Source organism: Rana temporaria, chromosome 12, assembly GCF_905171775.1.
Source record: "Rana temporaria chromosome 12, aRanTem1.1, whole genome shotgun sequence".
NCBI classification, from domain to species: Eukaryota; Metazoa; Chordata; class Amphibia; order Anura; family Ranidae; genus Rana; species Rana temporaria.
Window position 1 is genome coordinate 114,198,589 of NC_053500.1, and position 22,066 is coordinate 114,220,654.

General features: G+C 46.3%; 1 protein-coding gene across 2 annotated transcripts in view; it reads left to right on the forward strand.

Moving 5' to 3' along the window:
- Positions 1-21,648, forward strand: part of ELMO2 (engulfment and cell motility 2) — a 127,801-nt gene extending 106,153 nt beyond the window's left edge. For both annotated transcript variants that reach the window (XM_040330266.1, XM_040330267.1), the window contains 5 exons: positions 3,483-3,595; positions 4,386-4,493; positions 7,783-7,865; positions 11,233-11,310; positions 20,687-21,648. In XM_040330266.1, the coding sequence (XP_040186200.1) occupies positions 3,483-3,595; positions 4,386-4,493; positions 7,783-7,865; positions 11,233-11,310; positions 20,687-20,887 (583 nt within the window). In that variant the 3' untranslated portion in view covers positions 20,888-21,648. The remainder of the gene's footprint in view (positions 1-3,482; positions 3,596-4,385; positions 4,494-7,782; positions 7,866-11,232; positions 11,311-20,686) is intronic.
- Positions 21,649-22,066: the final 418 nt, after the last annotated feature.

Consider the following 22,066-nt stretch of genomic DNA (forward strand, 5'->3'; position numbering starts at 1 on the left):
CCCGACCTCCTCATGTACATTTACGTCGGCAGAATGGCACGGACAGGCACATCAACGTACCTGTACGTGCCTGCCTAGACGTGGGTGGGGGGTCCGATCGGGACCCCCCCCCCGGTACATGCGGAGGTCGGGTCCGCTCGGGGAGCGATCCGGGATGACGGCGCGGCTATTTGTTTTTAGCCGCTCCGTCGCGATCGCTCCCCGGAGCTGAAGAACGGGGAGAGCCGTGTGTAAACACGGCTTCCCCGTGCTTCACTGTGGCGGCGCATCGATCGAGTGATCCCTTTTATAGGGGAGACTCGATCGATGATGTCAATCCTACAGCCACACCCCCCTACACTAGTAAACACATACACAGTGATCCCTAAATGTTACAGCGCCCCCTGTGTTTAACTCCCAAACTGCAACTATCATTTTCACAATAAACAATGCAATTTAAATGCATTTTTTGCTATAAAAATGACAATGGTCCCAAAAATGTGTCAAAATTGTCCGAAGTGTCCGCCATAATGTCGCAATCACAAAAAAAAAATCGCTGATCGCCGCCATTACTAGTAAAAAAAATAAAAAAAAATATCCCCTATTTTGTAAACGCTATAAATTTTGCACAAACCAACCGATAAACGATTATTGCGATTTTTTTACCAAAAATAGGTAGAAGAATACATATCGGCCTAAACTGAGGGAAAAAAAAAATGTTATATATGTTTTTGGGGGATATTTATTACAGCAAAAAGTAAAAAATATTGCATTTTTTTCAAAATTGACGCTCTATTTTTGTTTATAGCGCAAAAAATAAAAACCGCAGAGGTGATCAAATACCACCAAAAGAAAGCTCTATTTGTGGGGAAAAAAGGACGCCAATTTTGTTTGGGAGCCACGTCGCACGACCGCGCAATTGTCTGTTAAAGCGACGCAGTCCCGAACTGTAAAAACCCCTTGGGTCTTTAGCCAGCATATTGGTCCGGGGCTTAAGTGGTTAAGTGAAAAGAAAAATGCCACCACCACACTCCAATCTTCTTTGACACCCAAAAGCTGTGCTGATGACAACTGGATGCGCTTACCAGATTCAATGGACTACTTTAATTAAAAAGTTAGTCATAAGAGCTTATGCAGGATTGTGCCTGCACACGTGCCGACAGGAAAAGATAGATATTGACCTCATCACCAGGAGTTCCAAACAGGGATATGCAAAAAAAACAATGGAAAAGCCAATAGCGTAATACTGCTTTGATAAAAACTTTTGTAAAAACAAAGGGAAAAAGCCAAAATGGCCTCTTACTGTATAAGTGCCTACCCGGCACTGGGGCTGCAGACGTTTCACCGCTTCACTTGCGGTACAAGTAGTTTAGGTCGTCCGGGGTCTCGGCTACCGCGGTAGCACAGCCTTGCGTTCCTAGCTGTCAGCTCCACGAGCGGGGGGGGCACGTCACGTGACCGGGTACCGCCTCCGACGTACGTTTCGTTGTATTGAACGTCTTCAGGGGGGCGCAAATAAGCATGAATATGCGCGACAAACCGCCCGAAAAAAACGACCGAACGACCTACGCTCAGGTGTGAATGCAGCCTAAGGGTTCATTTTGATCATGAGTCAGATTCCAGCTGCAAAATTCAGATAACACCTACTGTTATATTTGCTAAAGGTTCCCTTTTCACATAGCATAACATTTTTTTTTTTTAAATTGCTACTTACATTTTACATGCTCTTTTCTGTTCAGCATTCATTTTCTAACTCCCCAAGTACAGCATTAAGGTAGCCAAGATGGATCAAAATTTGTCCGGTTCAGCAGAGAGGATAAAAGCCACTCGGTCAACGACTGCAGCCAATGGTTGCAGCACTGATTTATGTATTCTGACGGTGGTGTGGTCGTCTCCCCGCTTTTAGAATACAATGGCACAGTAGCGAGGATTCCGCCATCTACCTTGATGGGGGAATCGGTTCAGCCTGGTGGCTGAACGAAAAAAGAAACCATCTAATGGTGTGTACTGCAGTATCTTCCAGCAGTCTCTGGCTTGGCTTCCTTTTTTTCAGGGTCTGTTGCCACTAAACAAGCCTGTGATACATGTTAACTGCTTGCCGACCTGCCGGCATTCTACGGCGTCAGGTTGGCTCTCCTGCGCGAGAGCCCGTAGCTCTACGTCGGCTCTCTCGCAGCCTACAGGGGGCGGCGCGTGCCGCCAAAAAAAATCACTGATCGCTGCCATTACTAGTAAAAAAAATATATTAATAAAAATGCCATAAAAAGACCCCCTATTTTGTAAACGCTATAACTTTTGCGCAAACCAATCCATAAACGCTTATTGCGATTTTTTTTAACGAAAAATATGTAGAAGAATACGTATCGGCCTAAACTGAGGAAAAAAAACGTTTTTTTATATATATTTTTGGGGGATATTTATTATAGCAAAAAGTTAAAAATATTCATTTTTTTCAAAATTGTCGCTCTATTTTTGTTTATAGCGCAAAAAATAAAAACCGCAGAGGTGATCAAATACCACCAAAAGAAAGCTCTATTTGTGGGGAAAAAAAGGACGCCAATTTTGTTTGGGAGCCACGTCGCACGACCGCGCAATTGTCAGTTAAAGCGAGGCAGTGCCGAATTGCAAAAAGTACTCTGGTCTTTGACCAGCAATATGGTCCGGGGGTTAAGTGGTTAACATGCGAGTGCTTATTGACCTTTTTATGATTGTAAGAGGTCACTTCTAATTGGCGAGTCTGTTTCTATGGAGGGAGTGTTTACTACTATTTTTGCAACACAGCTAAAGGATGGACGCTGTATGATACCGTAAAGCACGTTATTTGCACTTTTATGCTATAAGGAGTAGACTTTTTAAATTATCTTTTTGATGGAAATTTACCTTGATGGTCACATTGTTATGAAAAATACATATATTTGTGTTAATTGTTGGCTGGTCCAGTTTCACTACTTAAAGGGGTTGTATAGCTACAATTTTTTTCCCTAAATGGCTTCCTTTACCTTAGTGCAGTCCCCCTTCACTTACCTCATCCTTCCATTTTGCTTTTAAATGTCCTTATTTCTTCTGAGAAATCCTCACTTCCTGTTCTTCTGTCTGTAACTCCACACAGTAATGCAAGGCTTTTTCCCTGGTGTGGAGTGTCGTGCTCGCCCCTCCCTTGGACTACAGGAGAGTCAGGACGCCCACTAACACATGGCTCCTTTCTCTATCTGCAACGTAGATAGTGTCCTGTAGTTCAAGGGAGGGGGCGAGCACGACACTCCACACCAGGGAGAAAGCCTCGCATTACTGTGTGGAGTTACAGACAGAAGAACAGGAAGTGAGGATTTCTCAGAAGAAATAAGGACATTTAAAAGCAAAATGGAAGGATGAGGTAAGTGAAGGAGGACTGCACTAAGGTAAAGGAAGCTATTTAGGAAAGAAAAATTGTACCTTTACAATCCCTTTAAGCTCCAGTGTGTTTTTGTTTGATACTCCATTAATTGTATTTTTTATTTTTTTAGTGAATTGCGTGAGAAAATTCAACCTGAGATATTGGAATTAATTAAACAGCAGCGGCTGAACCGACTGTGTGAAGGAAGCAGCTTCCGTAAGATTGGCAATCGAAGGAGACAAGGTAATTTGGATTAGGAACATAGGGCCAGATTCATGTACCTTTACGGCGGCGTAACGTATCCCCTTTACGTTACACCGCCGCAAGTTTTCATCGTAAGTGCTTGATTCACAAAGCACTTGCGTGTAAACTTGCGGCTGCGTAGCGTAAAGCCGTCCGGCGCAAGCCCGCCTAATTCAAATGGGGCGGGGACCGTTTAAATTAGGCGCGTTCCCGCGCCGAACGTACTGCACATGCTCCGTTTTTAAATTTCCCGCCGTGCTTTGCGCAAAATTACGAAATTCGTATTCCCGGACGACTTACGCAAAAAAAAAAAAAATTGAAATTCGACGCGGGAACGACGGCCATACTTTAACATGGGCTGTCTATTGTTACACCACCTAAATAGCAGCCGTAACTTTGCGATGCGAAAAGCCGACTAGCGGCGACGTAAGAGAATGCGACGAACGCGCGTACCTTCGTGGATCGCCGTAAACAGCTAATTAGCATACCCGACGCTGAAAACTACGCGATCTCCACCCAGCGGGCGCCGAAGTATTGCATCCTAAGATCCGAAGGCGTATGAAGCCGCACGCCTGTCGGATCTTAGCCAAATGCCGTCGTATCTTTGTTTGTGAATGCAAAATAAAGATACGACGCGGCAAATTTGAAAGTACGCCGGAGTATCAGCAAATACTCCAGCGTACTTATTCTGTGAATCTGGCCCATAGTGTATGACTTCAGATCTTATGTGAGTTATTGGACTCCAGTGTTACATCGTCTGAACCCATGGGTATGGCTTCATGTTTTGCAGAAAGGTTTTGGTTCTGCCGCCTGGCTCTTAACCACAAAGTTTTGCACTATGGAGACCTGGAGGAGAATGCACAAGGAGAAGTTCCATATGAGTCCCTGCAAGAAAAGAGTAAGAATTTAGGACACTTGACTTATACTTTCTGTCCTTTTTTCCTGGATGATAGCGGGGTTAGTCAAAAGACTAACCTGTCCTGTTAAACTGCTGTATGTTCTTGGCCACCGTGCTGCAGCTCAGTTTCAGGGTCTTGGCAATCTTCTTATAGCCTAGGCCAGTGATGGCGAACCTTGGCACCCCAGATGTTTTGGAACTACATTTCCCATGATGCTCAACTACACTGCAGAGTGCATGAGCATCATGGGAAATGTAGTTCCAAAACATCTGGGGTGCCAAGGTTCGCCATCACTGTCCTAGGCCATCTTTATGTAGAGCAACAATTCTTGTTTTCAGATCCCCAGAGAGTTCTTTGCCATGCGGTGCCATGTTGAACTTCCAGTGACCAGTATGAGGGAGTGAGAGCGATAACACCAAATGGAACACACCTGCTTCCCATTCACACCTGAGACCTTGTAACACTAACAAGTCACATGACACCGGGGTGGAAAATGGCTAATTGGGCCCAATTTGGACATTTTCACTTAACATTGTACTCACTTTGGTTGACAGCAGTTTAGACATTAATGGCTGTGTGTTGAGTTATGTTGAGGGGACAGCAAACTTACTCTGTTATACAAGCTGTACACTCACTACTTTACATTGTAGCAAAGTGTCATTTCTTCAGTGTTGTCACATAAAAAGATATAATAAAATATTTACAAAAATGTGAGGGGTGTACTCACTTTTGTAAGATACTGTGGGGTAGATTCACAACGGAGATACGACGGCGTATCTCCAGATACGCCGTTGTATCTCGGAGTATGGCCGGTCGTATCTATGCGCCTGATTCATAGAATCAGTTACGCATAGATTTCTGTTAGATCCGACCGGCGTAAGTCTCTTACGCCGTCAGATCTTAACTGCATATTTACGCTGGCCGCTAGGGGCATGTACGCTGATTTACGCCTAGAATATGTAAATCAGCTAGATATGCAAATTCACCAACGTACGCCCGGCCGACTCAGTACATTTACGCCGTTCACGTTAGGCTTTTCCCGGCGTATAGTTCCCCCTGCTATATGAGGCGTATATGCGGCGCTCCAATGTTAAGTATGGCTGTCGTTCCTGCAACGAAATTTGAAAATTTTACGTCGTTTGCGTAAGTCGTTCGCTATTAGGGCTGGACGTAATTTACGTTCACGTCGAAAGCAATGTCGATTTGTGGCAGAATTTTGAGCATGCGCACTGGGATTTTTTCGCGAACGGTGCATGTTCGTAAAAAAAACGTCAAATACGCGGGGTCACAGTTAATATACATAAAACACGCCCCCATCATCCACATTTGAATTAGGCGGGCTTACGCCGACACACATACGTTACGCCGCCGTAACTAAGGGCGCAAGTTGTTTCTGAATATAGAACTTGCGCCCTAAATTACGGCGGCATAACGTATCTGAGATATGTTACGCCGGGCGGATAGATACACCATTGTATCTGAATCCAGCCCTGTGTGTGTATATATATATATATATATATATATATATATATAAATAATGTTTAGGTATCAGCTCCCCCCCCCCCTTTTTACTCACCTGAGCCCTCATTTGATCCAGCGCTGTACATGTCTGCAGCTCTTCTCTCCTCTCCCTTCCAGGTCTCGCTGGCTTTGCTGGGGCACCGGGAGCCATTGGCTCCTAGTTTTGTCAATTAAAGCCAGTGATAAGGGAGCGGAGGGTGGGGCCAAGTCCCGCTGTCTGTGTCAATGGACCCGCACGAGTGCACTGAACAGAGAGGAGGGGCCATGCGCGTCGGCGTGGGACCCGAGAACAGGAGGATCATATAGAGAAGGTAAGTATAGATATGTTTGTGTTTTTTTTTTAATTATTATTTACCTTTACAATCACTTGCATGTCAGTCCCCTGTAATGCCTTTCTCAGATTAGACTGGGAGAAGGAGGGTCTGCACTCTGAGCCACGCAAGGCTCCGCTTTACATAGTGCTTCTAGTCAAACATAGCACATGCCGAGTGGAGGAAGACGACAGGAATGACTTCATCAATGTGCTGCTTTTCCTTAATTGTCCAGTTACTGACTCAGTTAGGTCCTGGACCAGTTTGTGATGTTTAACCACTTAACGACCGCCGCACGACGATATACGTCGGCAGAATGGCACGGCTGGGCAGATGGACGTACCGGTACGTCCTTTACATCTACCCAGCTGTGGGTCGCGGGCGCGTACCCGTGACCCAGTCCGAAGCTCCGGGACCGCGAGACCCGCGGACCCGATCGCCGCTGGGGTCCCGCGATCGGTCCCCGGAAACTGAAGAACGGGGAGAGCCGCGTGTAAACACGGCTTCCCCGTGCTTCACTGTGGCGGCTGCATCGATCGTGTCATCCCCTGTATAGGGAGACACAATCGATGATGTCACTCCTACAGCCACACCCCCCTACAGTTGTAAACACACACTAGGTGAAACATAACCCCTTCAGCGCCCCCTGTGGTTAACTCCCAAACTGCAACTGTCATTTCCACAGTAAAGAATGCATTTTAAATGCATTTTTTGCTGTGAAAATGACAATGGTCCCAAAAATGTGTCAAAATTGTGCGAAGTGTCCGCCATAATGTCGCAGTCATGAAAAAAATCGCTGATTGCCGCCATTAGTAGTAAAAAAAAAAAAATGCAATAAAACTATCCCCTATTTTGTAAACGCTATAAATTTTGCGCAAACCAACCGATAAACGCTTATTGCGTTTTTTTTTTTTTACCAAAAATAGGTAGAAGAATACGTATCGGCCTAAACTGAGGATTTTTTTTTTATATATATATATATATTTGGGGGATATTTATTATAGCAAAAAGTAAAAAATATTGCATTTTTTTTCAAAATTGTCGCTCTATTTTTGTTTATAGCACAAAAAATAAAAATCGCAGAGGCAATCAAATACCATCAAAAGAAAGCTCTATTACGTTTCGGTACAACATTTCATGACCGCGCAATTACCAGTTAAAGCAGCGCAGTGCCAAATTGTAAAAACACCTCTGGGCATTTAGCTGCATATTGGTCCGGGGCTTAAGTGGTTAAATGCAACGTAGTGTGGAAAAGGACCAAGGCCTGGCTGTGCTATTTGGCAGGATGTCTGACCATTAAAGCGACTGAGCAGAATTGCAAACCTTTTTTGCAGCTAAACCTATTTACATATATGTACAGTATTTCAGCTATGTTTTTAGTGATTTGTTTGAAGCTCAGTTTTAAATAAACCCACATGTTCCCATGATGCAATCAATTATTCTGTGTTTCTTCTAGTCCCTGTTGCTGATATCAAGGCCGTGCTGACAGGAAAAGACTGTCCTCATATGAAGGAGAAGAGTGCACTGAAGCAGAACAAGGTCAGTGGAGATTCCTCAAACCCCCAATTCACCTTCTGTTTGCTCTCTGTCTGCAAAATATATGAAAACTCTTTTCGTTGTCTTACTAATCATTACAATTTATTCCACTTTTTAATTGTTTATCTTTTCTGTGTGATTTCATTTCTGTCTCGCATTTCCAAATGTTGCTGTGCGTTATCTGTATGGAACAAAAGGATAAGATCGCACTAACTTGATTGTATCTTTCAGGCTCGGTTCACACTACCGCAATGTGACGATTTGCTGTGCGATTATGTAGTGCAGCTTGGGTTGTGGATGTGGTTTGCATATATTCTGTTGTGCCAAGTTACACTGTAAATCGCACCAAAGTAGCACAGCACCCTTTCCCAAATTTCTTTGCAGCTGCACTGCATTGATCTGAACAGGCACCATTCGAAGCAATTGTATTTCCATTGTCATGCGATTCAGTGCAACCCAAGTCCCATCTGAAATTGCATCAGTGTGAACCAGGTCTAAAGGAAGAGAGAAGCATTGCTTGCAAGAAAGATCAATCACTTAACGTAACTCAACCACTGTATATATACGTCGGCACTCTAAAGATAGATATCTCGGTAACGGCAGCAGCTGCTGCCAGAACCAAGGTATTCAGCTTTTCAGTGGGTAGTCGTGTTTCCGATAATGGTGGTCTCTGCGGCGGATTCTTCTCCCGCCACTCTCCCGTGCCCTCCGCTGCTTACCGGAGCCATCGGTAGCGGCGTAGGGGATCGGGTCCTTCACATTGCTGGGTATGGATACGAGTGAGGGCAAGATGGCCCCCACACATCACTCATTGTGTTCATTCAGAAAAGGAAGGGGCTGGCAGCTGCTGGCGGGTAGTAGACGAGGGAAGCCGGCAACACTGTAGGGGACGGGGCAGCAGGGGGAAATATATGGTGCATAGGGAGGGTAGTTGGTGTGGCCGGGGGGGGGCAATTATTGGAACCAATCCCTTGTATCACTTTCTCTGCAGCAGCTGAAAAGCAACAGGAGGGAGAGGAGACGGAGCCAGCTTTCAGCTGCTGCAGAGAGAACCATACAGAGGATTGATTCCAGTAATTGCCCCCCTGCCACACCAATCACTCTCCCTGTCTACATCTGATTCACCCTGCTGCCTGGCCCCCTCTGCTTGTCCAGGCCCCATACAGAAGGACTAGTGGTACCCCCCCCCCCCCTTATCTATGGCTCTGGCATCTCCTAAACTTGAGTTTAGGATCTTTTTGTGTTTTTTTGACAAGCTCCTAAACTCAACTCCATAAATGCCTATGTGTCAATGTACACGAAGGCCCAGATTCACAAAGCACTTACGCCGACGTAAGTGCAAATGTGCGCCGTTGTATCTGTGCGCCAGACCCACAAACAGATATGCGCCTAAAACCAGGCTACACCCCGCCGACGTAGCTTGCTTACGCCGGCGTAGGGTGGGCGCACATTTAGGCTGGGTGCATGGTGTCGCTCCCATTGATTAGCCATTCAAACATGCAAATGAGGGAAATACGGCGATTCACGAACCTGCGTGCGCCTGACGCAGGCTACGCGAGGTACGCGTAAGTTGTACGTCCGGTGTAAAGTTATTCCCCATAAAGGAGGTACAACCCAGCAGCAGACATGCAAAGGTCTGCACCATGGAACACAAGCCAGCGTATATTTAACGTTGGACGTGTGTCTGGCTGGGCGTAGGTTACGTTCACGCCTTACGCAGTGATCCGGCGTAGTTTAGGCAGTTGTTCCGACGTGGTTGTGAGCAGGCGCAGGGGGATGCGTCCACGTCACGGCGCATGTGCAGTTCGTGATACGTATCTGTCTGGCGCTCGGACCATCATTTGCATGGGGCCACGCCTCATTTGCATGGGGCCACGCCTCATTTGCCTGGGTCACGCCCACTTCCACCTACGCCGGCGTACGCCTTTGAATCCCACGCTACGCTGGCGCAGCGTTGGGAGCACTGGCTTGCTGAATTCATTGCTTGCCTCTCTGCGCTGCATTGGCGTAGCGTACATTGGTTACTCTACGCTGGCGTAATGTGCGCCCACACTCTGTGAATCTGGGCCAGAGTTTAGGAGCTGGCGTGTTCACGTGAGGTTAAACCTCCCTCTCCTGAAAGTGGGAGAATTGCATTCACGATAGGAACGTTTTGACTGCGGGGCATGGCAAAATCGCTTTTTTGCCACATTTTGTGTTTTCCAGCAGCCGCGGGCAGGAGCTGCCAGTGTACATGAAGCCTTACAAGTGTCGGGCATTGTTGCTGGCTTCTAGAGAGTTAAATAAATGTCCTGTGTGCATGAGGCAGTAAGGGGTTGTAAAGGTTAAATTTTTAAAAACGAACAAACATGTCATACTTAAAGAGGAAGTCTCGTCCCTCTCTCGTCCCAAAAAAATAAAAGACAACCTGCAAGACAAAGGCATAATGACCTAGTATGCATAGCATACTAGCGCATTATGAATTACTTACCTGAGATTGAAGCCCCCGCAGCGGCCCTCGTTCGCCGCCTCCAACGGCGCCATGATACCCGGAGTGACTTCCAGGTATCGCTGCTCTGGTGCTGTGACTGGCCGGAGCAGCGATGACGTCACTCCCGTGCACGCACTAAGGGCACGATGCCGTTAGTAGCGGCCTGCTCAGTGCACCGTAGACTTCGGTGCCGCTATTTTTTCAAATATCTCCTAAACCTTTTAGGTTTGGGAGATATTTTTTTGCACCTACGGGTAAGCCTTAATCTAGGCTTACCTGTAGGTTAAAGTGGTTGTAAAGGGTTTACAACCACTTAAAGTTGGTTATGCACAGAGTGGCCCCAATCTTCCTGTTCTGGGGTCCCTCTGCGGCGCTCCTGGCTCCTACTCCTCTCGAGTGTCCCGCCGGAGAAGTGCTCTCCAACCAGACACCCGTGCGGGCGCGCTCCCATGTCCTGCTGCTACACAAACAGCAGGACTTGGCTCCGCCCGCATCATTGGATTTGATTGACAGCAGTGGGAGCCAGTGGCTGCACTGCTATCAATCTATCCAATCATTACACGAGACACCAGCCAGAGCTGGTATGATCGTTCCCGTCACGGGGGGCGCTGCTGCAGTACAGAAAGTTTTTCTCCTTGGTGCATAGAATGCATTAAGGTGAAAAACGGCGAGGGTTTACAACTCCTTTAGGGTTAGTTCACCTTCACCAACAAACTGCTGTGCCTATAGATAAAATCTAACTGCAGTTTTTACTAAAATTGGATAAAGACCTTGCTATAGGTGTAGGCCATTTACGTACCTCTCAAAGCCTAGCCAAAAAACTCCCACAGGTAGCATCATTCTGCCTTGCCTGGTTGCTTACTCTTCCTTTTGCAAACCCCATTCTCTTTTTTGTTTTAGGAGGTTTTGGAATTGGCCTTTTCCATACTGTACGACCCAGACGAGACTCTAAACTTTATTGCACCAAATAAATATGAGGTAATTATGTGTTTCTGCTGCATTTAATAAAATATGAGGTCAAATGTCCTTATTCGTGCTCCAGGCACTTTCCAGTGCTGATCACATACCGTAACTATAAGCCTAGGCTCATTGCATGGTGGATGAGCAAAACGGTTTGTTTGTGTACAGTGCATTCAGTGTCTTTTATGTGACCTATTGTACGGGAGATTTTATTTTTACTGTTCAACTATAACAATGGGCTAGATTCAGGTACCTTTTGCGCTTTTTTTACGGAGGCGCAGGGCAACGTTTTTGCCCTGCGCCTCGCAAATTTTCTGCGCTACCCGCGATTCACGGAGAAGTAGCTCCGTAAATTGCGTGTGCGCTCTGGCAAAATGCCCGGCGTAAGCGCGCGCAATTTACATGATCCCGTAGGGGGCGGGAATCATTTAAATTAGGCGCGTTCCCGCGCCGAGCGTAGAGCGCATGCTCCGTCGGGAAACTTTCCCGACGTGCATTGCGGTAAATGACGTCGCAAGGACGTCATTTGCTTCAAAGTGAACGTGAATGGCGTCCAGCGCTATTCACGATTCACTTACGCAAACTACGTAAATTTTAAATTTTGCGACGCGGGAACGACGGGTATACGTAACATTGGCTGCCCCTGCTAATAGCAGGGGCAGCCTTACGCGAAAACCGCCGTACGCAAACGACGTAAACTGCGTAGGCAGGGCTCGCGTAACGTTGTGAATCGGCGTTAGTATGCAATTTGCATACTATACGCAGAGCACAACGGGAACGCCACCTAGCGGCCATCGCAAGAATGCAGCCTAAGATATGCGGGCATAAGAGCCTTATGCCACGCATATCTTAGGCTGCAGTCGGCGTAACAAGGTTCCTGAATCAGGAGCATTCGTTACGCCGGCGCAAGTAAGCAATTGCGCTGCGTAACTATGGTTACGCAGGCGCAATTGCTTTCTGAATCCGGGCCAATGTTAACATAACAAGGGTGAGTTCAGAGGGTGGTGATAAATGGGGAGTACTCGGAATGGTCAGGGGTGGGTAGTGGAAAGAAAGGGGGGTGAATGGCAAATGTATGCTTGTGCCACATCCAGTATATATATGAGAAAATAAAAAAGGGGTTCCCCTGGGTGGACTTTTAAGGCACTAATAGTATTCCAAAATATACAGGATATTGAGAGTAAAAAAAAAATTTTTTATTCACAATTGTACATATTTATCAAAAAAATGAAATATTTAATTAAAATATACAGTTCCAATGTTTGTCACTATATAAGTAAATACATGAAGAACCTTCTTTACATCCAACGCAATTCTGGATAACCTTCTTCAGGGGTGTGTAGAGAAGGACAATTAGTTCATGTATTATAAAGGATGATGAATATTTCATTGGATACGGTTTGTTAAAAGAATTGAAAATATAAACTACACGCTGGGTTCAATCAATGAGGTTGCCAGTCAAAGAAGAAATGGGTGTCAGGATATACAATTAATGCAAGTTTGAGACAAACATTTATAAGGAACAGGTGTTCATCCCTTTAGGTTGAAATTATTCCAAAGATCGAGAAGCCGGTGGATCAGCCAGAAGAGATATACTGGGACTGGGATGGTGGTCCTTCTCAGTATCAACCTCACAGCTTGACAACCCAGCAAAGAGCACTCTCTGCTGGGTTGTCAAGCTGTGAGGTTGATACTGACAAGGACCTCCATCCCAATCCCAGAAGGTTATCCCGAAATGCGTCGGGTGTAAAGATGGTTCTTCACGTATTTACTTATATGGTGACAATCATTGGAACTGTATATTTTAATTCAATATTTCATTTTTTTTTTTTTTTTTTATAAATATGTACAATTGTAAATAAAATAAAACATTTTTTACTCTCAATATCTTGTATATTTTGGAATACTATTAGTGCCTTAAAAGTCCACACAGGGGAACCCCTTTTTTCTTTTCTCAGGGGTGGGTAGTGGGGTTCTGTGCTGGGACCACTTATATTCATTCATAAACGATCTGGAGGATGGGGTAAACAGTTAAATCTCTGTATTTGCGGATGATTCTAAGCATGGCAATAACTTCTCCGCAGGGTGTGGAAGCCTTGCAAAAAGATCTGAACAAATTAATGGGGTGGACAACTACATGGCAAATGAGGTTTAATGTAGAAAAAAATTTAATAATGCATTTGGGTGACAAAACTATGAATGCAGCCTATGCACTGGGTGGAGAACCTCTGGGGGAATCTAGGATGCAAAAGGACCTGGGGGCCTAGTAGATGATAGGCTTGGCAATGGCATGCAATGCCAATCTGCTGCTAACAAAGCAACAGAATATTGGCATTAAAAAGGAAATTAACTCCAGAGATAAAGCGATAATTCTCCCGCTCTACAAGACTCTGGTCCGGCCGTACCTGGAGTATGCCATCCAGTTCTGGACACCAGTCCTCAGAAAGGATATACTGGAAATGGAGAGAGTACAAAGAAGGGCAACAAAACTAATAAAGGGTCTGGAGGATATTAGTTATGAGGAAAGGTTGCGAGCACTGAACTTATTCTCTCTGGAGAAGAGACGCTTGAGAGGGCATATGATTTCAATGTACAAATACCATTCTGGTGACCCCAAAATAGGGATAAAACTTTTTCGCGAAAGGGAGTTTAACAAGACACGTGGCCACTCATTAAAATTAGAATAAAAGAGGTTTAACCTTAAACTACGTAGAGGGTTCTTTACTGTAAGAGCGGCAAGGATGTGGAATTCCCTTCCACAGGCGGTGCTCTCAGCGGGGGGCATTGATAATTTCAAAAAACTATTAGATAAGCACCTGAACGACCACAACATACAGGGATATACAATGTAATACTGACATATAATCACACACATACGTCGGACTTGATGGACTTGTGTCTTTTCTCTTCCGTTCATGGACGGACACAGCATCCTTTGACAGTAGGGTTATGCACCTTCCTTCCAGGAGAGAACTCTCCTGGAAGGAAGGTGCATAACCATACTGTCAACGGATGCTGTGTTGTCCGTCCATGGACTCAGAGAAATGGATTTTACGGTGAGTACAAAAATCCTATTTCTTTATCGTACATCACGGGACACAGAGCAGCATATTCATTACTATGTGGGTTATATGGAGTACCTTCAGGTGTTGACACTGGCAATCTCAAACAGGAAATGCCCCTCCCTATATAACCCCCTCCCATAGGAGGAGTACCTCAGTTTTTACGCCAGTGTCTTAGGTGTTAGTCATGGTTTAGCTTGCCTCCGCATCCTTGGGATTAGGTGAGCTACCGGTTCTGTCCAAAAAAGCCTGAGCGCTAAAGTGGTCAGTAACCGGACCCCAAACCCTTGGGGTATAGCCCATAATGCTTTCTTTTTAAGAGAGCTGGACCCTGGGCCCAGAACTTAGAAAACCTTTGGGCGCCTAATGTTTTCTGTTTGCCAGGGTGCTATATGGGTCCAGGACAGTGGATCCTTCATGGAAGAAGAAGGTTCCCAGGGCCTGAAGGTCTAGACATCCCCACGGAGATGGGGGAAGATTGGGCCTCTTGCTTGGCAAAGTCCTGCGGCATGGAGCAGGTAAGTAAGGGGAAAAACTTGCGGAACTTGGCTCTTAGCAAGTTTTTTCTGGGAGGTCACAGGGGACATGCCTAAGGTTATGCATTGCATCTGGCAAACCAGTCACATATCATGAAGATAGGATGGCTCTATATGTTATCATTCCCCATAAAAAGTGACCTCCCTGGTAGTGTTGGAAAAGCTGTGAGTGGGGCCTTTTGTGTACAAATGTATGTGTGTGTCAGAGAGCTATGCTTACCTGCAAGCCTCCAGGCGATGCTCTATCCAGTCCTCTTCCTCATGCCTGCAAGGCAGGCAAAAAAAAACGCTGACCTCCTCGTGTGTTCCAGGCCTGCGGCTGCAGGAACAGAGAGGCCCTTCCTCCCAACCCCCCCCCCGTCGGCGGGCGCGCGCGCGGTGCGCGTGCACGTGTTATAGGCGCATTTGGCGCCGTTTTAGCTGGGGGGGAAGGGCGGGTCAGTGGTTTAAGGAAGGGGCGGCCCTTCCTTAGTGCCACAGCTCATTCAATACTTTGGCTTGAGGGAGGAAGGACTGGAGTGAAGCACGGGGCGCTGAGGACACACAGTGGCCAGAAAGAATACTACAGTCTTCAGAAGATTGTGGTTTAGCCTAGGAATAGGCTGTTTTTTCTTTTCCATCTCATAGTCTTTTCTTTGGCAATACTACTCAGGGGGATAGAATGTTTTTTCTTGCCTAGATTGAAAAAAAAAAAAAAAAAAAAGAAGAAAAGTTTTTTTTTTTTGAAAAAAAAAAAAAGTGTCATCTGGGGTAGAGGAAACATTTTTTATTCCCCAAACAGGTGTTTGGGCATTTAACTATTTATAAGTCCCAGGTACCAATAAGTAGCAGGTGTGCCTCGGTATTGTACCATGGCATCAAAGAACAAGCCAGAGGGTACAAAAGGTGGGGATTCCCCCACAGAGTCTGAGGTCTCGGACAGAGCTATGCCGCTGCTTTCCCCACAGGGAGCCTTTGGGCCATCGGGATCTGGGGCTGGAGCTGACGCGAGTCAACCCAACCCTAAGATGGTCACGGAGGAGGTGTTGCTCACCTCTTTAAATGAGATGCGGAGAAGCATGGGAGAAATGATAGCCGCAGCTATGCGGGGTAGTAAGCGGAATAGATCTCCGTCACCCGTGCGCGGACCCTCGGAAGAGGAGGTCCTTTCCTCTGGGGAATTGGACGACCTCTTGGACAAAGACCAAGTAGGTTCAGGGATCGAAGATCCGGATACAGAGGAGTCTGGGGCAGTCTCCCTGAGGGAGAGCTGGTGGATTCAAGGCTTGACGGACTTGGTCCATAAGGCATTCAACCTGCCTGTACCAGATCTCCAGGTATCGACGATTTCAGCTTTGGGCTCACTGAGGGCGCCTCAAAGCAGTGCTGTGTTTCCGATCCATCCTCTATTGGAGGGAGTCTTGTTCCAAGAGTGGAACAAACCAGACAAGGTGTTCTTACCACCTAAGAAATTTTCTGTCTTATATCCTATGGAAGAAAAGTTTTCCAAGAGATGGGCTTCTCCTGCAGTAGACGCAGCCATCTCATGTGTTAACAAATCGTTAACATGCCCTGTAGAGAACGTACAGGTTTTCAAAGATCCAGTTGATAAGCGCTTGGAAGCACTACTTAAGAACTCCTTCACTTCTGCAGGGGCAGTAGTACAGCCAGCCGTGGCTGCGATTGGAGTCGCTCAAGCTTTATCAGATCAATTTAAGCAAATGCTTGAACTTATTCCTGCCGAGCAGGCAGAAGAATTTTCGGATGTCCCTAAGGCCATATGTTTTACGGTAGACGCAATCAAGGATTCCATCCAGCAAGCGTCACGTTTATCGTTATCCCTTATCCATATGAGAAGACTCTTATGGTTGAAAAGCTGGGAGGCTGAGCCCCCATGCAAGAAGCTCCTGGTAGGGTTCCCCTTCCATGGAGGACGGCTCTTCGGAGAGGACCTAGATAAATACATTCAGACCATTTCAAGCGGCAAGAGTACACTCTTGCCAACTAAGAGGAAGGTTCAGGGGCCTGCGTTTAAACGACAGTCCTCCCCTGGGCAGGGGCCCTCTAATGCCAAGCAGTATCGACGGCCTCCTGCAAGAGCAAACTTCGGCTTCAACAGCAGATCAGAAGGACAGGCTGTTAGAGGCAAGAGGCAGTGGTTTCGCAAGCCAGCAAAACCAGCCCCCAAGTCTACCTCATGAAGGGGCGCCCCCACCCACGAAGGTGGGGGGAAGGCTGCGACTCTTTTCGGAGATTTGGGAAGCCAGCATTCCCGACGAGTGGGTACGGTCTTCCGTGGCCACAGGCTACAAGCTAGAGTTCCTAAGGTTTCCTCCTCCTCATTTCCAGGAGTCGAGGATTCCAAACGATCTGGAGAAAGGAGCCGCATTAAGATCGACTCTAGATCATCTACTTTCCCAGGGAGTAATAGTAGAGGTACCAGTCCTGGAACAGGGGCTGGGTTTCTACTCCAACCTAATGGAGGCTACGGCCCCCCGGGTGTTCACGAAGGTTCTAGCTCCAATCCTAGCCAAGCTAAGGATCCAAGGGGTCACGATCCTAGCATACCTGGACGACCTCCTAGTCATAGACCACTCGTCTCCCGGCTTGGAGCGAGCAGTGGCCCTCACGGTCCAATACCTCGAGAGGTTCGGCTGGGTCCTAAATCGAGAAAAGTCAGCATTCCAGCCCACAAGGCAGTTGGAATATCTCGGCATGAGATTAGACACAGAACAACAAAGGGTGTTCCTACCTCTGAGGAAGGTCAAAGCCATCAAGGAATTAATCCTACTGGTTCTAAGCAAGAAAGAACCGACTATTCGCCTATGTATGAGACTACTAGGCAAGATGGGGGCTACATTCGAGGCGGTGCCATACGCTCAGAGCCACACTCGCATCCTGCAGGCAGCCATCCTGTCAGCATGGAGCAGAAGGCCACAGGCCTTGGATATCCCGTTGCCACTCTCATCAAGAGTCCGGCAAAGTCTGTGTTGGTGGTTAGACCCTCAGAATCTACTGAAGGGAAAGTCTTTCAACCCAGTGGCTTGGAAGATAGTGACCACAGACGCCAGCCTGACGGGCTGGGGAGCGATTGTGGATGGTTCCACTCGCCAAGGTATTTGGGCAAGGCCAGAGAAGCTTTTACCCATCAACATCTTGGAGCTCAGAGCGGTTCGACTAGCCCTCAGGGCTTGGACGTCGAAATTGCAGGGGTTCCCGGTGAGAGTTCAATCAGACAATGCCACGGCAGTGGCATACATAGATCACCAAGGGGGAACCAGGAGTCAGGCCGCTCAGAGAGAAGTGAGCTTGATTCTCCTAGGGGCAGAGGCTCATGTGCCCTGCATATCGGCAATATTCATTCCCGGAGTGGACAACTTTCAGGCGGACTTCTTAAGCCGCCAGACTCTATTGCCGGGGGAATGGTCTCTGCATCCACAAACCTTTCAAGCACTCTGCCAAAAATGGGGAGTGCCGGACGTGGATATCATGGCATCGAGACTCAACAAGAAGCTAGACAGGTTCATGTCCCGCTCAAGGGATCCGATGGCCTGCGGAACCGATGCTCTGGTTTGCCCTTGGCATCAGTTCAAACTTCTTTATGCGTTTCCCCCGCTCCAGTTACTACCCCGCCTGCTGCGCAGGATCCGGGTGGAGAACATACCAGTCATCCTGGTAGCTCCAGCATGGCCCAGAAGGGCATGGTACTCACTAATCTTAAGGATGGTAGTGGGAGACCCTTGGACTCTTCCTCTACGGCCAGACCTGCTATCGCAAGGTCCGATCCTCCACCCTGCCTTACGGCATCTAAATTTGACGGCCTGGAAGCTGAATCCCTGATTCTCAGGGGTAGAGGTCTGTCTCAGAAAGTAATCTCTACCCTAATCAGAGCCAGGAAACCGGTCTCTAGGGTGATTTATTACAGGGTCTGGAAGGCCTATGTAGGCTGGTGTGAGTCCAAGCGATGGCTTTCTCGCAAATTCACCATTGATAGAGTTTTAAGTTTTCTCCAGCTAGGAGTGGATAAAGGATTGGCATTAAGCACAATCAAAGGACAGATTTCTGCTCTGTCCGTGTGGTTTCAGCGGCCGCTGGCCACCCACTCGCTGGTTAAGACCTTCCTTCAAGGGGTCTTACGTATTAAACCTCCAGTTAAATCCCCGCTTTGCCCGTGGGATTTAAACCTTGTTCTGTCAAGTTTACAGAAACAACCGTTTGAGCCGTTGGCTGAAATTCCTTTGGTTTTACTGACAAGGAAGTTAGTATTTTTGGTCGCCATAGTTTCCGCAAGAAGAGTATCGGAACTGGCGGCCTTATCCTGTAAGGAACCATATCTTATTTTTCACAAGGACAGGGTCGTTCTCCGCCCTCATCCTTCCTTCCTACCGAAGGTTATATCCAGTTTTCATTTGAACCAGGATTTGGTATTACCATCCTTCTTCCCTAAACCTACTTCCAGAAAGGAAGGGTTGCTGCATACCTTGGATATCGTCAGGGCCATGAAGGCCTATCTTAAAGCTACAAAGAAGATCCGGAAAACAGATGTGCTGTTCATATTACCGGATGGGCCCAAGAAGGGGCAGGCAGCTGCAAAGTCCACCATTTCTAGGTGGATTAAGCAATTAATCACTCAGGCCTACGGCTTGAAAGGGTTGCCTCCTCCAGTATCATTAAAGGCTCATTCTACTAGGGCCATGGGCGCCTCCTGGGCAGCACATCACCAGATCTCTATGGCTCAAGTTTGCAAGGCGGCAACCTGGTCTTCTGTCCACACGTTTACAAAATTCTACCAGTTGGACGTAAGAAGGAATACTGATACAGCCTTTGGGCAGGCAGTGCTGCAGGCTGCAGTTTGAGACCCTCGGATTCCGGGGGCTCCTCTTTTTTGAGTTAAATTTAAAATTTAAGATTATTTTTCTCAACTAAGTTGGATTTATTATGATTTGAGTATTTCTCTAAATTAAATCCTTTTGTCTTGGAGATGTTCTCCCTCCCCTCATTGTGAGCATTGCTTTGGGACATCCCACATAGTAATGAATATGCTGCTCTGTGTCCCGTGATGTACGATAAAGAAAAAGGGATTTTTAATACAGCTTACCTGTAAAATCCTTTTCTTGGAGTACATCACGGGACACAGAGCTCCCACCCCTCTTTTTGGGGACCATTTTGGGAGGCATACTGCTTGCTACAAAACTGAGGTACTCCTCCTATGGGAGGGGGTTATATAGGGAGGGGCATTTCCTGTTTGAGATTGCCAGTGTCAACACCTGAAGGTACTCCATATAACCCACATAGTAATGAATATGCTGCTCTGTGTCCCGTGATGTACTCCAAGAAAAGGATTTTACAGGTAAGCTGTATTAAAAATCCCTTTTTTCTCTTCCGTTCATGGACGGACACAGCATCCTTTGACAGTAGGATTATGCACCTTCCTTCCAGGAGAGAACTCTCCTGGAAGGAAGGTGCATAACCCTACTGTCAACGGATGCTTTGTCCGTCCATGAACTCCGAGAAATGGATTTTACGGTGAGTACAAAAATCCTATTTTCTCTTCTGTTCATGGATGGACACAGCATCCTTTGACAGTAGGGTTATGCACCTTCCTTCCAGGAGAGAACTCTCCTGGAAGGAAGGTGCATAACCCTACTGTCAACGGATGCTGTGTCCGTCCATGAACTCAGAGAAATTGATTTTACGGTGAGTACAAAAATCCATTTTTTTTCAACCTCACCTACTATGTAACTATGCATGTAATGTGAACAGTACATTTCCCAGAGTCACAATAACTTGAGTATTTCTGTCTTTTCTTTGCTGCAGTACTGCATCTGGATTGATGGTGTGAATGCTTTGTTGGGGAGGGAAATGAGCAGCGAGCTAACCCGCAGTGACATGGACACTCTGCTCAGCATGGAGATGAAGTTACGTCTGCTGGACCTGGAAAACATTCCAATCCCCGAGGTGCCTCCTCCCATCCCCAAAGAGCCCAGCAGTTACGATTTTGTCTACCACTATGGCTGATCTGGAGATCTTACATGGAGGACATGCACACCCACTAACATTGGGAAAAGACCTCTCATTAATCAGCTGTGTAATGGACCAAGGTCTGCCCTGGAATGGGGAGGGGCTTGTGTAACCCAGATGATCGCCCCCCACACATCCATCGGCTGTCTTCAGCAGGGCTGCTGTGGATGACCCCCTGCAGTAGCTCTTTAGTACAAGAGCAGCAAGGGCTTCTGGGTTTCAGTTCTTGCCTGCTAGGCACCCTCTTCCTCCCAGGTTCATTTTAAAGGTTTACCTTTTCAATAGGTACTGCATAGGTACAGGCGGAGGCTGCATATACTATTGTCGATGGCCCTGTAGGGTTTAAATCAGTAAATCTATTTTTGCCTTAATGATTAGAATGCTTTTCCAATCAAGAGTGCTGCTCGCCACCATCCACTCAAAACATGGAGTGCAGCTCTTCATTCCAACAGTGTGTACGGTGCTCTGCTCAAAAGCACAATGAATTTTCTTGTTTCTTGTTACCAGAGGTATTTTTGTCTAGGTACAAATAAAATATGTAATGTCTCACTATCGTATCTAAAAACAGTTTACAGTATAGGGATCGTTAGAGACAAGAAGAATATATATATATATATATCTCTGTGATACGGTACAACTCTTGCCCTTTGTAAATGATGATTGGGAAGGGGCATATGAATGTAATAGAGATGAGGTACATGAGGCTGACATCCAAAATAATATGTAATATTACTGATAAATAACAAGCTGCTGGTGTATTTCCGTGTGTTTGTATTTTGTAACTTAGAACCTCTGTTAAAGTGTTACTAAACCCAGGAGCCTGCATTCACTATATCTGGTCTCCCACAGTACACAGAACATAGAAATGCAATTATTTTAATAAATATAAACTGCTAAATACCTTTCTTCATCAACAGTATTTAGCATAATAGTAGCAGAAATTACTTCTTGGTGGTGTTTGTGGATATTCTTGCATGAACTGCCTGTTCCAAAATCCTAATATAAAATGTAAATGTAAATCAAATTTGGGCTTTGACTAGGGCTAGTGTGCTTCAAGTCATTTTTGTATTGAAAAACGCATTTTTGGTTCAATTCCTCCAAATTTCGGATAAATGAATACACATCCACCTGGTATAATTTAACCACTTATGCCCCGGACCAAAATGCAGCTAAAAG